At 44.6% G+C, this 15,642-nt stretch overlaps 1 protein-coding gene across 1 annotated transcript in view; it reads right to left on the bottom strand.

The window, feature by feature from the left end:
- Positions 1–5,044: 5,044 nt before the first annotated feature.
- The window catches only part of COL4A2 (collagen type IV alpha 2 chain), a 138,011-nt gene continuing 127,413 nt past the window's right edge, over positions 5,045–15,642 (bottom strand). Inside the window, exons 39-47 of the mRNA XM_042868499.1 lie at positions 15,415–15,540; positions 13,806–13,922; positions 12,191–12,352; positions 11,961–12,059; positions 11,248–11,394; positions 10,570–10,686; positions 9,600–9,791; positions 9,012–9,298; positions 5,045–5,626 (exon numbers count right to left, since the gene is read on the bottom strand). Coding sequence (XP_042724433.1) covers positions 5,372–5,626; positions 9,012–9,298; positions 9,600–9,791; positions 10,570–10,686; positions 11,248–11,394; positions 11,961–12,059; positions 12,191–12,352; positions 13,806–13,922; positions 15,415–15,540 — 1,502 coding nt within the window. The 3' untranslated portion in view covers positions 5,045–5,371. The remainder of the gene's footprint in view (positions 5,627–9,011; positions 9,299–9,599; positions 9,792–10,569; positions 10,687–11,247; positions 11,395–11,960; positions 12,060–12,190; positions 12,353–13,805; positions 13,923–15,414; positions 15,541–15,642) is intronic.

Genomic DNA, 15,642 nt, shown 5'->3' on the forward strand with positions numbered 1-15,642 from the left:
CTGCAGGGTCTCCTTCATCTTCCTACAGACGCTGCTGGCATGGTTTCTCAAAACTAGAAAGTTAGCTGTTTATCTACCCAGGGCACACAGGGAGACCATTCCCAGATGAATGAGGAACTATATTATTACTGAGTATATATTAAACTTTTTTTTTTTTTTTTTTAACCAATGTATCCTCTTGAGCAGCTTAGCTCTTTCACATCAGGGTGAAGGTGGAAATAGCTTTATTTCCTTGTTGCAAGTGTATTGAAGCATACTTGGTCTTGTTTGTGACCAAAGTGGTCCGTGAAAAGTCTGCCACTGGCTTTGCTGCATCCCTACAGTCTTTCCAAAAGCTCTGACTTAGGTATTTTTTCTGAAAGAGATGCAACAGAACCCATTCTTTGCCCACAGGACTACACTAGTGGAATATACTGTTTATGGTTTTGCTTTGCCAACAATGGGGGACAAGGGAGTGCATGGCAGGACCTAGGAGACCCAGCGGTACATGGAGGCTATTGGTAAGAGCTCAGGAGGGAATCTGGATTGTTCAGACTGCATGCTGGCCCCATTTCTTTGCTGCTTTCTGAAGTCACATTCAAGCAAAACTTGGTTTATGGGACTTGATGTAGGTTTTTTTTTTTTTTTTTAATTAGTAACTTAAGCTCTGCTACAGCTGAGCTGCATTGACAGCACAGTGTTGATGCACACATGTCCTACTTTTTCTCGTCTTAATAACCTCCCCAGCTAACACATCATGTAGAAAAAAGCAACTGCTTCAGGAAGGTGAAAATGGTGCAGGAGAGCTGCTGTCCTGACATGATTTGGCATTTTGCAGTTGCAGTGAGCTGGGATGCCACCAGCATGGAGGCTGCAGTGGGCGCCATGGCTTGTGTTGATGGGTGGAAGCTGCACAGGGAGATTTTTGACACCAGGCAAGTAGAGGCTGAGCTCTCCAGTCAGTCAGAATTCCAATCCCCTGAGTGCTGAGGCAGTACGTGGCTGTGCCCTTTGGGCACGTCTTGGCTGTGTCCCTTCTTAATGCCAGCTCTTCTGTGTCCTGCCAAGTGTTATTACCTTGCCCTCCCAAAGCTGCTTTTCTCATTAACAATTCCAGTGCGTGGTCTTGACTCAGGCCTCTCATGGCTGTGCATGGGTATGCCTCTGCATGAGAGTTGCCAGTGTTGTGTGAAGCTCTGCCTGCCCTGTTGCAGATAAGGAAACTCCTTTTCCAAGTACTTATTGTTCCCTCTTTTCCATGTTATGTTTGTCTAGATTATATGGAGCATGCAGACAGCAAAGCAGATACTGTTTTTGGTGACACCAGGTGATCATGAGCGATGGGCCTGCCTGTACCAGCTGAGCCAGGCTGCCACCTGAGGGGTAGGTCTGGATGGGACAGGCAGTGATGGGTCTGCAGCCAAGGCTGGGCTGTGTCTGCCTGTTTTGGCTTGGCCATGGCCTTCTCCATGTCACAGTGGAAAGCCCAACAATATTCAGGCTGAAAGCAGTGCGAGTGAGCATCCTCGCGCTGGAGCGAGGCAGGGGTAGGGCTGCAGTCTGTTGCCCAGATAAGGTGCAGCCAAACCCATAAAGGGGTGAGCGTGCACCCTGCCTGCTGGCAGCAATTGGATACCGCCTGTTACAGGGGCATGCCTACTGCTGTGCCTTGCCGCTGTTCTATTTCCAGCTGCCTTGGACAAGCCCAATCATGCACTGTGTACTTGGCAGAATTGGTTGATACAGTGAGAAAAACATTGGTGTCACCTGGTTGAATTGCATCGATTTTACTCTGGCTGTGCTGGCGCAGCAGTGCTCTGCTGCCAGAGGAAGGGGTTGTATCTTTGCTGACCTTTCTCCACACTCAGCAGTGTGCTCCACTTCAAGGTATTTTCAAACAGCAGAAGCTTAGGAAACAAAAGCGCTATGTTTAGAACCCTACGTTTCTAAACGGTAAGTGTGTGGATCTGAAGCACATGACATACACAAACAAAATATGAAACTTTGCACATGCATGGCCTGTTTTTTTTCCCCCTCCTCGTTTCTTGACCCATGCCCACGTTTTGACTCATACCGTTCTGCTGTACAATGCTGAGCAAACGGCTTGCGAGTCAGAGAGAGAGAAACGCAACTTTTGGAGAAGGACCCGTCTGCTGAATTCCTCAAAATGAACTAGCTGCAAAAGAAGATTAGGCAATGCATCAGTCATTGAAGTCTTGAGTGCTTAGCTGTTGCTGCTGACACAATAGCTTTCACTGGTTTGTATAACCTCAAATCGAATTCTCGTAAAACCTTTCAGCTGCTGCACTGCAGGCATTGCAAACTGTAAAAATCCTCAGTGATGTAATGTCCGGTTTTCCCACAAGTATGTCTGTCTGGCAAGATCTGGAAGAGGCAAATTGATGACTCTCAGGTGTCTGTCACTGCTGTGTGCAATCTGAAAGGACGGGCAAATGTGGAACAGATTTGGCTGATGCGGATGGCAGCGTTTGCAATTCTAGGGACTGGTTTAGCTGAAAGAAACAGTGGCAGATTTGGTTTGTTTGGAGCCTGCCCTTCATCGCTCCAGTACGATCAGTGAGCTGATTTCAAGCACAGGGAAATTCTCTGTTTGTGGATCTATGTAATTACATGCACAACTAATGTAGGCCAGAAACCCTGCTGGCTGAGAACTTCACCTTCCCTTGCACTTTACATTTTTGGAGAGGTAACACTTGTCAAAGTTGGTCAGTGTTGGTGTCCTGGACATTGGTGAACATGAATAATATCTAGCTTTAATTTGCTGCATCACCATTTATTGACTTAAAATTCCCCTTTGTGACAACAGGTGAAATACCACGTCAGCCTAGAAGAGCAGCTCCTGAACTGCAGGTTTCCTCTCAGAAGGATTTAAGTGCCTCAAAGTGTACTCCTGGTTGAAGAGTTTGAATTTCAGGGGGGCTCTTCATAGCAGTGCCTCTGTTTTGTTATTGCCTTAGATACAAAGCAATTCAAAAGAGCCATCCATATGCATTTTATTTTAGGAAAACAACAACAACAAAACCTGCTAAAAAATTGAAATAATCAACAAATAGAGGTGTATAAAAAAACCATTTATTTATGACACAGTGAGGATGGAATGTAATTACAAAAGCCAATAAGCACCCGAAGCAGGAGTGAACCAGTGACTTTGATATCAGCAATTATTTTTCTCTTTGATTTCAGTTTTTGGTGTTTGGGAATATATAACCAGACTTTGCCAGGAGGAAGAGAGTAATTTGCAACTGATTCTTCCCCCCCCTCTCCTGCAGCAACGACAGACAACTGGATTAAATTGCTTTCTTCTCTAGAAGGGAAGAGCTGGCTATTTGGGGATTTCCCAAGCCTGGCATGCAATGGCACAGTTCTTCATGGGAAGAGATGGTGCCAAATAAATGCCCTGCTTCCTTCCCCTTTGTTTTCATAAGCATGGGCTCCAGCTTTGGAGGTGATGTGGCATCAAGCAATAAGCTGACCTGGAAAGCCTCTCCTACGTGCAACTGCTGCTGCAGCAGCACACGGTCACTACCTGTGGCTGCTTTCAGAGGGGAAGAGCTGCAATTCAAAACCACTTGGTGCTGCTGTGAGTAGCATCACACAGGTGAATGCCCACAACATGGAGGACCTTTGTAATCCCAGCACCATGGAATATCCTGAGTTGGAAGGGAACCACAAGGATCACGTTGACATGGTGGTGCGTTTGACATGGTGGAAGGAAGGGATGCCATTCAAAGGGACCTCAACAGACTTGAAGGGTGGGCCTGGGTGAACCTAATGAGGATCAGCATAGCAAAGTGCAAGGTTCTGAACTTGGGCCAGAGGAATCCCAGGCGTTTATACAGACTGGAAGGAGCAGCCCTTCAGAGCAGCCCTGCAGACAACCTGGGAGTCCTGGTTGATGAAAAATTTGGCATGAGCCAGCAGTGTGCTCTTGCAGCTCGGAAAGCAAATGGTATCCTGGGCCATGGTAACTGGCCCATGATAACTGATAACCATGATAACCATGATAACCCAACTGGCCATGGTAACTGGCCAGCAGATACAGGGAGGTGATTGTCCTTCTCTACTCTGCTCTTGTGAGGCCCCATCTGGAGTACTGTGTCCAGGTCTGGAACCCCCAGTACAAAAAAGACAGAGAGCTGCTGAGAGGGTCCAGAGGAGGGCAACAAAGATGATCAGGGGGCTGGAGCACCTCCCCTATGAGGACAGACTGAGGGAGCTGGGCTTGTTCAGCCTGGAGAAAAGAAGGCTGCAGGGTGACCTCATTGCAGCCCTTCAGTGCCTAAAGGGAGCCTACAAACAGGAGGGGAATCAACTCTTTGAAAGGGTGATAACAGCAGGACGAGGGGAAATGGTTTTAAGTTGAGGGAGAGGAGATTTAGGTTGGATGTCAGGGGGAAGTTCTTTACAGAGAGTGGTGAGGTGCTGGAACAGGCTGCCCAGAGAGGTTGTGGATGCCCCGTCCCTGGAGGTGCTCCAGGCCAGATTGAATGGGGTCCGGGGCAGCCTGGTTAAATGGAGAGGTTGGAGCTTCATGATCCTTGAGGTCCCTTCCAACCCTGGCCATTCTGTGATTCTGTGATCACTGAGTCCAACTCCTGGCTCCATTGGGGAGCACCCAACATTCAAATCCTGTGTCTGAGAGCAGTGTCTGGAGCACATCCAGAAAAAAATGGCCAGACTTGTAAAACAATATGCTGATGATTACCATATAGTCTCCTAACCAACATAGGAAAAGATAGCATTTTGTGGTCACTCAATTGTGGGCTTCTCTATTTTTAGTGACAAAGTGCTAGGAAATTGTGAGCCTTAAAAAAACCCCACAAATACAATGAAAAGCTGATTGCTCTGAGTGTGTTTGAGATGCCTGATCATAAAACAGTCATGGATTTTAATGGTGGATGTAAGCACCTTCCACTGTACAGTGTCAAAATTTTGCAAGGCTTTAACACTCAGCGTGATCACGATGTGTTAATGGTTTGAATTGCAGCTGTTAGTGTTTAGCGTCGTGACAAATACCATAATAGAAGAGATGTATATATTAAAGTAAATGCAGTGGGTATCTGACCACGGTAAGCTTTTATTTCTGAAGTTTTTTGTGCTTCAAAGGCGTGAGTATTTGCAACATCTGTTAGACTAGCAAAAACATATATATGTACTGTATAGCAGAAGAACACAGCACTAGGTCTGTGTGTTAATTTGTGTTACGCTTGTTTTGCTTTTATACACTTTTAAAAATCATCTTTCCGTTCCGCTTTTGAGGTAATAAGTTAAAAAAGCACCAACATGATTTATTCAAATGTCTAAACATCCTAGAAGGTTTCACTGTACAAGTACTAGATGGTAAGCAGGTTCCTTACACTATGAAAGGCTTCTATAAATTTTTCATACAGACTTGACATCTGCTGATATGGCTTCGGATGAGTCCTGCCTTGAGTGTATCTGCCGAGGGCTTGCTTTGGAAGGGCTGGTCAATCGTAGTGAGCCAGAAGCTGTACTTATTGGCAAAGTAATGACAGGTTCCACGTGCCCCATTGCACTCGATGAAAGGAGTAGCCCTGAAATCTTCCAGGCAGCTCCCAGGAGAGACCAGCGACTGTCCTCCACCTTCATCGCCGGCTGCAGTGTGCTAAAGGAGACAAGGAGGGCAACGTTCAGAGCACGACCTCAGACAGTGCCATCAACCCATTATGCGTGAGAAGACAGGAGAAGCACTAGAAGTGCTCCTAATTCTTAAACCCAGAGCGACTGATCCTGCAGCTGTGTAAGACTTAAGGGTTTGACTATGCTTTATACTAAGGAACTATCTCAAGCGTTGATGCCATTTCTGACAAACATCTTTTCTGGAGTTAGGATTCTCCCTGTTGCAAATCTTATAAATGAGGAATCATGAAGGGCCCTTTCAGCGTCACTTCAGCCAGTCCTCTGCTCAAAGCTGCTTTGAGCAGCTTCAAAGTTGCACTGGGTTGTTCCAAGGCACAGACAAGTTGTTGAGATATCTGAGAATGGATTTTTCACCACCTCTATGGGCAACCCTGTTCTTCTGATTTTTTATCACTGAGAAGGATGTTTTTCCATATATCTAACCTGAATTTTCCTCATTATAAAGTCTTATTTATTCCACATAGCCTATAAGAAGTCTATGGAAACAAAGATTTGGCTTCTGTACAAATAACTAGGTTCCCTCTATCAGAATTTCATTAACTGCAAATTGCACCAAGCTTATGCATCTGAAACCACTCAGCTGCTACCTTTGACACAGACAGTAGTAACAAGCTAATGTTACTTGTGTTCTGTCAAAGGAATCTCTGACCAAACAGGCGCTCCTGGTCTGCCTGAGGGCTTACAGCTACAGAAGTGACAGAGTTTAATTTTCTCTTAAAAACGGAAGGAATTTGCAATATAAACGAAAGCAGATGGAAAATACACTTGCTAAATAGTTCTGTAAATGTAGGAAGAAATCTGCTGGGTATGTATGTTTGCCTGCTTATGTTTTAATAAGCACTGTATTATAAAAGCGCCTAACTTTTGTAACATTACTGCCTTGGTTTACACTCAGAGGCCCACTGTGTTCATATCCACAAGAAAGACAAGTGGCCACCTTGGAGTGGAGCGAAGGAGTCTGAGCTGTGGGCAGGGCTGCATGTTGCTGAGGTTTTAGATTTATTTATTCTTTTAAACACAACACGTGGGCTGTGTTACAAATTGCAAGATGATGTACTAAGCTGTAAAGCTTCAGAGTGAAACTGTTCTAGCATCCCTCTAAATAAACAAAGTTGGTAAGTAGAAGGACTGAACTCGGCACTGGTGAGGCCTCACCTCAAGTACTGTGTTCAGTTTTGGGCACCTCAATACAGAAAGGACACTGAGGTGCTGGAGCAGATTCAAAGAAGGGCAACAAGGCTGGTGAAGGGCTTGGAGAATATGGCCTATGAGGAGAGACTGAAGGAACTGGGGCTGTTCAGTCTGGGGAAAAGGAGCTGAGGGGAGACCTTATTGCTCTCTTCCAATACCTGAAAGGTGCTTACAGCGAGAGCGGGGTTGGTCTCTTCTCACTGGTGACAGTGACAGGACGATTGGAAATGGCCTCAAGTTGTGCCAAGGTAAGGTTACGATGGATATCAGCAAAAACTTCTTTGCAGAAAGGGTTGTTAAGCACTGGAATTGGCTCCCCAGGGAGGTGGTGGAGTCACCATCCCTGGATGTGTTTAAAAACCATTTGGATGTGGTGCTCAGGGACATGATTTAGCGGAGGCTTGTTAGAGTTAGGGTAGGATGGTTAGCTTGTGGTTGGACTCCATGATCTTTAAGGTCTTTTCTAACCTGAGCAATTCTATGATTCACAGCTTTAAGGCCTCTGCAGCTGGATCTACAAAGCAGCCAGAAAAAAATTGCATGTGTTCTCCAAGTACTGGGTTGGGAGCAGTCCTGCTTGGCAACCTCAGAACAAGGACCGTGATATTCCTATGCTCAGCGTACACCAACTCTGTGTCTCTAACAGCTTCCTTTTCTCTGGCCAGAGCTTCCTGTCCCTCTGCAAGGGTTACACCTTTCCAGGAAGCACTACAGCTGTGTGCCCTTTCCACGTGAAATCTTACCAATCTCCAAGGCTGCTTGGGCAGGAGTCCATGGTGACTCCTTCATGATTGCGCCAAGGGAAGGAGGTGACAAATTTCAACCAAGGCAGTAAAACAATATGTAGCCTGAAATAACCAGAAGCCTGTTTCCCTTCTCTTTCAACAGCTGCATGAGAAGCAAAAAAATGTGTATGACAAATACTTCAGTTGCTTGGAGTATTAGATGGGAAACTGAAGATCTGACTCTTCTAAAACACTTCTCACTGTATGTTCTGTGGTGCTGGCAGACTTTGTCCTGGCAAAAGCTTCTTGCTAAGGTGACAGCTTTGCCCTTAACAATGCTGAATGTTTACCTTTACAAACAATTAATCCTTGGCATTCCTGGGAAGGAACTATGAGATTGCTATCAAGGGCTTTTCAAAGAAGCAAGAGAAAGGTCAAATATAAGGCTTGTAAAAATCCTGATCCGCCTTTTCTCAAATCTTTGTGAAAAATATCAAATTTCCTTTTCTTCCCTTTTTTTTCATAAAAAAGAAAAGCTGAAACTTTTGAAAAGCAAATAATTTGTGGAAAAGATTAACTAGAAATATTCTGTGATGATTTCTGCCAAATGAATCTTATTCTATCTTTCCCGCCTTAACAACATGGCTCCTTGCACTCTGGCACTGGGGTCCGTGCCCACAGCCCTGTGCATCCCGCTCCATGCCCACGGCGCTGTGGTGCAGCCCCTTTCCCTGACCCCCAGCTGCCCTCCCCTGACAGCTCCATGCCGTTCCCTCGGGCCCTGTCGCTGTCACACAGAGCAGAGCTCAGCGCTGCCCCTCCGCTCCCTGGGAGGAGCTGCAGCCGCCATCAGGCCTCCCCTCAGCTCCTCCGCTCTGCGCTGAGCACAACAAGGGGCCTCAGTTGCTTAGGGGGAATACATTGATGATTAACTTTTAAAGCAACAGGAGACTCTCTCTCTTTCCAGACTAAGTGTAACATTTTTGCATCTAACTCTAAATAGCAACGATTTTCAGTATCCAAAAGAAGGGGATTTATCTTGTTTTTCCTCCAGACCAGCTTCTTAATAGTGAGGTACGACCCTGACTCTTTTTCTAGCTGTGAAAATGCTTTGTAGGCTTTGGTTGCACCTCAGCATGGCTGTACCTTCTAAGCCACAGCTGTCCCAGTGTTCTACTCTCAAACACTTTTTGCACTCCAGACACTATTCTGACAAAGGACTCCAAATTACTATTCTAGCCATTTTCTCTGCAATTCACAGGAATTTTGCTTCTCATTTTTGCTTCCTAGGAATGACTTTCGTTGTTCCCCAGCTCCTCAGGATGAAGCATCGTTTTGATGTTACTGAATCTAAGACAGAGCAGCCTTCCTAGCATCTAAGACTCATGCTTAAAATCTAGTGCCATATAGAATGCGACACTGGAGAACAAATACCATAAGGAAGGAATATCCAATCCACAAACTGCGCCAGCCTTCGGGGCAGCGAGGAATAGAAGCTTCTTGGCTATGGACAGCAATTGCCACAGCTGGGGCCTCACACACAGAGCAGCGGCTGATATATGGCCTAATTTCTTCTTCTGCCACAGGCATCATTGGAAGAGGTGCTGTAGTTGAGAGCCAGTAGGATTTGTCATTTCGATTTGCATAATAACAAATATCCCCAGGGTTACAGTAGAGGAATGGCATTGTACTGAAACGAGCCAAGCAGGAGCCAGCCAGCCCTGTTAAAAAAAAAGAAAAAAAAGAAATTATGGCAATCATTCTTGCAGAATGCAAGTGTTCACTTTCCTGCCCTTTCCTAAGTGAGTGTCAGTAAAACCTTGCAGTCCATAATGTGTCACTGGCTTTACAATGGCAAGCTCTCAGGGACACTCTATGGAGACATACAGTTTTTATCTTCTCTTTTTGGTGCTTCCTAAGCTTGCATACTGAAATCCAAACTTTCTCTAAGTTCCATTTCTTTTTCTTCTTTTCAGTCAGTGGCACGGAGTTGAGGCTGCTGCTAGTAACATCTGCACGTACCTAGGTCCTGGTTGTGTGCTTTCTCTTGTCCCTCGAAGTACAGGAGGCTGTAGCCACTCCAGAGTTTGTTCATGCCAATTGGGCACATTGGCTCTTGGTCAGACTGGCTGTGCTTCACCAGCAGGTAGCCGATGCTAACGCTGCGACCTGGCATGCCTGGCAGCCCGGGGCTACCGGGGCGACCTGGCTGGCCTTAGATGAAAGAGAGAAGAATAATACAATTCAGTTTGTGTTCTCACAAATGCTCACTGATATTCCAGCTAAACTGCCCATGAGCAAAGATTAATTGCAAGATAACTCTTCTTATGGCAAGTTATTGTTTAAAAAGCTGTAGCTCTAGGATTAGAAAAGCTGATTTTGAAGCAGATTGGTGCTGTAACAGGCTCATTGGTTCCTAACATGGTGTATTTCACTATCAGAGCCAGGGAAAGCCACAGATAAAGTTCTGATGGATTTCAGCAGGATTTGTGCAACACAGATGAGGATCTGTTTCCTCACAACATTTTCTTAGTTTAAGATTAACCAAAAGCTTTTCTGTTGCTTGCATTTGCTTCATATGGCTACAATTATGCTCTTTGTACTTGGCTTATTAAGGTGGCAATCTTGCTGCTCTTTGATTGGATAAAGACACAAGTATTTTTTCACAAATACAATCCCTTAAACATAATCTATCCAAATATCACCTACTCAAACATTGTTTAAGTGCTAGCAAAACACTGTGCTGAAATAAACCAATATATACACTCAGATCAAAAACTTACTCTCGTGAGTTGACTGCCATCTACACCTATCAAAACTTATTCAGAAAACAGTGTGTCCTTTTTTACAAGTTAGTGGTGCCCTGTGAAGAATGTGCGAAGACATGAGCTTTCTCCAGCCTCCCTCCTCCCATCCAGTGATATAATAATTACAGAACAATTTAAAGCAGTGAAATGGGAAAGAGGGAAGAAATGCTGTGTGAATCTCTTACCTTCAAATCCCACTGGACCTTGAAACCCCATTGCTCCTTGTTCACCTCTGGATCCAGGAGGAGCTGGAATGCCACCTCTGCCCTGGAGTCCTGGTTCTCCAGGTAAGCCTCTGAAACCTTGCACCAACATTGATGAGCACAGTGACTTACTCTGTTAACATGTACTGTGCTTGCATGTGTTCAGTCCTGTCTGCCAGTTTTACCAGTTTACACTGAGAGCAAGATCTTACTGCTCAAAGAGCAGTGAATTCATTGGAAGAGATTGCTAGGATCAAGACTACATGACACCCACCACCTTAATCTTTCACTCTTGTTACCACCACATGTTTCTAATGAGACCAGTAGCAAGAGGTGCGCTGTATCTGCTCTATGTGTCACATTTCCTGCATCAAAAGCATGCCCACAAGGATGAGTTTTTCAGTGACTTTTGGTCTTGATTTAATTGACTGTATCCATATTTGATGTTGCTTTGGCTGTGCAAATGTTGTCAACAGTTCTCTCCTGTTAAGTTCTGAGTGTTAGGAAGCAGAGGAAAGCCAGGGCTCTAGCTTCAAAAAGCCCAAGTTTGACTCTCCTTTCTGAATCATATGGTTTTGAGTTGAAGAGAACCAAAGCAGTGCACTGGTGGTCTCACTATTCACAGCAACTGAGTTGAGGAAAGAAGTGTACAGTTCCTACCTGGTTCTCCTGGTGGACCTTGAGGTCCTGTATCACCTGGACTTCCCTGAGGTCCTGTACTTCCACGGGGACCTGGTGAACCTTGCTCAGCAACCAGCCTTGGAGGAAGAGGCGGCAACCCAGGAGAGCCTGGAGGGCCCTGGAAGCCTGTGATAAGAAACAAGACAAAGCAGTTTGATTTAAAAAAAAAAAAAAAAAAAAAAAAAAGCTTACTTGCCTTCATATGCTTTCATTCACAGACGTGTTGGTGTTACTGGGCTGCATATGCAAGAGAGGGACTGTTCTGAAGTGTCTGCAATACACTTCCTCCATTATAAGATTTATGGTTTTTATATTAGGAGAACATATATGAGGATGGGAATTGTTTTTTATTGGGCAGCATAAAGATAAGCTGAAGGAAACGAATGGTGCTTCCCTCAGTTACAACATATGAAGCTGGGAAGTTTCCCCCCCAAAAGCCAACAGCTTTCTGAGGTGGAGCATCATCTTTTTATGGACTTCTGGAAACACAGATAAACGATGTATGAATTTCTAAACAACCAGTATGTATACTCTGCAGAATTAGTTTATACAAAGAAATCTTCTTTTCTCCCCTTGAAAGTGGCTCTCATTTTGGAGTCATTACCTGGTATAAAGGCAGGGCCACCTACATCAGCACTGTGTGGCTGCAGAAAGTTTAGAAATTAGTCACACGTCTGACTGTAATTACTCACCAGTAAGTCCTCTATCCCCCTTGGGTCCGATGGGTCCCAGATCACCTGGAAATCCTACTGTGCCAATAAAGCCAATGACACCTTGTTCACCCTTACGACCTTTGATGCAAAAAGACATGTGACATTACTGTATTTTAACACAGATCACATGAGTTCTGAAGTCATGACACTCAAACTGTTGTAGCATAGAGGGTTCCCCTCTATAGATGATCAGCATCTCCTGTCCTTACCTTTTGGTCCGGGATAACCGGGAATCCCAGGTCTCCCTTGTAGTCCAGGATCACCTCTTGTCCCTTTGGGACCAGCTTGTCCACTCACACCTGCTCGTCCACTTTCTCCCTTGCTTCCCGGTGGAGCTGGTATTCCAGGCTGCCCATGTAGTCCTGGATAGCCTGTTTAGAGCACATTCAAGCTGTAATCTGTTTAGACTGCCTAAATACCTGGGCATAGATGAAGGTAGAGGTGCTAATTGTATCACATCAGGCTTTATTTCCTTAATTTAAGCAGGGAGTTCATGCTCAGTTGTCTATCAGTCTTAATCTGCATCCTGCTCTCAGCCTGGCAGTGGCAGAGTAATTAGAGCATAGAGTTCCTGCAGAATATGGTGTTGTCACAGCCTTTGATGGGCTATCTCTGCCCCAGCAAACGCCCCACCTCACTGGGTGCCTCCCTGCTTTGTCCTAAATTTCCCAAGTAACTAGAGAGAAATCAGACATCCATGAATACATAATTGGTGCCAGGTGGTAAATATGCTAAGGACTCAGTGTTCCATGTACTTCGGTGCTTCAGCTGAACACCTGGATACAAATAACTGCTTCACTCTCTCTTGGCAGTTATGGCAACAGCTGCTTTTTCCAGAAGTACCTATTGCCTGAAGCTAAACTTGGCAGGTTTCTGTTTGCTACCTCTGCTGCCTGAGAAGAGAAGAAATGGACTTTGTTTCCAGGGAAAAAAGGATTTAATAATGGTTTTCAGTGGGGCTTCTCTGATGCTGCCTGTTGAAGCTGGATTATGTGCGGATATGAATGCAAGATGCTTACAGCAAAGTAAAAGGGCCATGCTATTCCACATCAGCTGGCAGGTGATCTTCCTGTTCCTAGCCCACTCTCTTCACTACTTTTACTGATTTTTTAATGAAATGACTGCTTGGGGAGTGGGAATCAGTATGCAGTCAGGCCAACTAACATATTCTTCACACTTGGAAACCCAGGTATTTTGTTGGTTTCACAGACAGTCTGCCTGCTCTAAGTTTTTGCTGAGTTCACATTTCAATTTCCACATACTACATGGAGATGTATACATACACCTGCAACTTCTGCTACAAGTGGCACTGAAGTTTGAAATGACTGTGCAACAAGCAAAAGGGCTATCAGCTTCTAAATATACAGTCACAGATTGACTCTTTCATGTGTGAAAAAGGCAAGCTCACAGCATGGAATTCTAGAGATGAGAAAAGATAATGCTTTCTTATGTAATTTCACATAGGAAAAAATTGGGAATGATTAAGAAAATGTTCTGCAAATCTGCAACTCCACCACAGGGCTAAGATTTTAAAGCAGTAAATTAACACAATGCTTCTAAAAGCTGTTAAGAGAATTTTAGATGATTGATTAAATCTGCTGTTTGCATGAAACAACAAGTCCCTCCATCAGGGTATCCAGGAATGGCCTTTGGCATAGAGTTCTGCTTCCTGGTTTTGTCTGAGAGCATCCCAGCATTCTGTCATGCACTTCAGTGTTGCATTTAACAGAGATACTTTACTGAATAAAGACTGAAACAAACTGCTGTTGCTAATTTTGTATTTAATCTCCTATTGTTACCTGATGGATACAACGCATGAATTACCTGGCACTCCATCTAGACCTGGTGAACCTATATCACCAGGATATCCTGATATATTGGAAATCCCAGGAGGCCCTGGAAGTCCATCCTGCCCAGGAATGCCAAAGGGTCCTTGGATTCCTGCAAAGAAGAGAGGAAATAATCAGTACTGCAAAGAAAATGGACACTTTCAGTTACAAAGACTGACTTTTCACCAACTGCAAAGGATTGTATTTTTGAAGTGGAAACACCTGTAGTTCCCACTGATCTTTGCTTTTCTTTCCCCCTCAGATGATGCTGTGGAGGTGTTTTAAAAAGAAAACCTCAATATTAGCTGTGTTTCAAAGCTCTCTGGATAGTTAATGACATCTTGCTATGTGGAATGCTAATAATATTGTGTCTGCCAGGTTAAATATTACTTCAGAATAGGGAGTACTTGAGATACCCTGAGTATATTGCAGCAGACAAGAAAGCAGCTTTGTTCCTCTGTGTCCTATTGAATAGGGATCACAGACACTTTGTTTTTCCGGAGGGTCGAATGAAACCAAAAGTTTGATTACAATTCTCTATAGGTGGAAGACGTTAAATGGCCCAAAAGAAGATAATAGATGGCCTTAGAAGGAGCTAAATGGCCAAAAATTTGCCTCACCTTTTTGTTCAAAATTATCCTTCCTTGCCAGGAAGCCACAAAACCCCCTTTGTTTAGTCATGTAAAAAAAAAACAAAACAACAAACTAATAATATTTAATTCAGATAAGCACAAACAAAATAAGCCAAATAGTTGTTTCTTCCAGAGCTTGATATGAAATGTCTGAATGGTGGTGTTAAAGAATACGCATCCTGTTAGTAAGGACAAAGCAGAATACAAAAGAACAGCCACTGAACAGTTCAAGTAGAGGGAGTAAAGTTTTATGCCTCTGCCAGTCCTTGGTACTTTTAGAGTTAAAAAATTGGAAAACTTATTAAATAATATGGTAGTTAATTGTTTCATCCATAGCACTGGTCTGGAGACTCCCTGATGGAAGAAGAACTGGTGGTGCACTGCACTGAGGTAACTGCAGCCTGCTATAGCAAGGTGGGTCAGAGCTGGAAAGCTGTACGCTCACCTGGCACGAGGGTGATGGTGTAAGTGAAACATGGTGCATGCAAATAGAGTCCAGGAGGTATCAGGAGGAAAATCACACATTAACGGACTGTGAGGCTTTCAGAAGAAAGGTAAATATTGAAGGTTTTGCAATGAAAAGAAAGAAAGAGGACAGCCATAGTGCTCGTGTAACTGGAGCCTCTTTAAAAATATTGTGGGAGCTGGTGGCTGAGAGCAGCCTCTGGCATCTGCAGTGTGCTGAGCTCTGGTGGGAGTGCAGGGGGGCTGCTGCTGTGGGGAAGGATGCAGGCCATCCAGAAGGGGGTACCATGTCCCGCATTGGGCAGTGCATTGTTTCTGAGTAAGGTCTGGATAAGCAGAAGCTACAGTGTAACTTTCCAAGAAGTAACTACAGTGACTTTTCCCACATTGGGCACTGCTTCTGTAGCTCTCCTATGCAGCTGTCTATGCTGTATTGCGCTTCATGACATCTGTAACACCCGCTAATGGAACAAATAATAAGTGGATCCCATTCTGCAGTATACAGACCTGGAACACCTCTGTCTCCCTTCTGACCCGGCGGGCCTTGGCTGCCCTCCACTCTGCTCGGCTCTCCTGCTTCTCCTTTGTCACCCACAGGACCTGGGAAGCCTGCAGAGCCATAGCCATCTGGACCTGTTGTGGAATTGTTCACAAGTGAGAAGAAATGTTTCCTCACATAGAATCGAGTCGGCATTCTCACGTATATGTAGAGAGCGTATGGATGTACTAAATGGA

Source organism: Lagopus leucura, unplaced genomic scaffold, assembly GCF_019238085.1.
Source record: "Lagopus leucura isolate 7727_CA_CO unplaced genomic scaffold, USGS_WTPT01 Super-Scaffold_100001, whole genome shotgun sequence".
Taxonomy (NCBI): domain Eukaryota; kingdom Metazoa; phylum Chordata; class Aves; order Galliformes; family Phasianidae; genus Lagopus; species Lagopus leucura.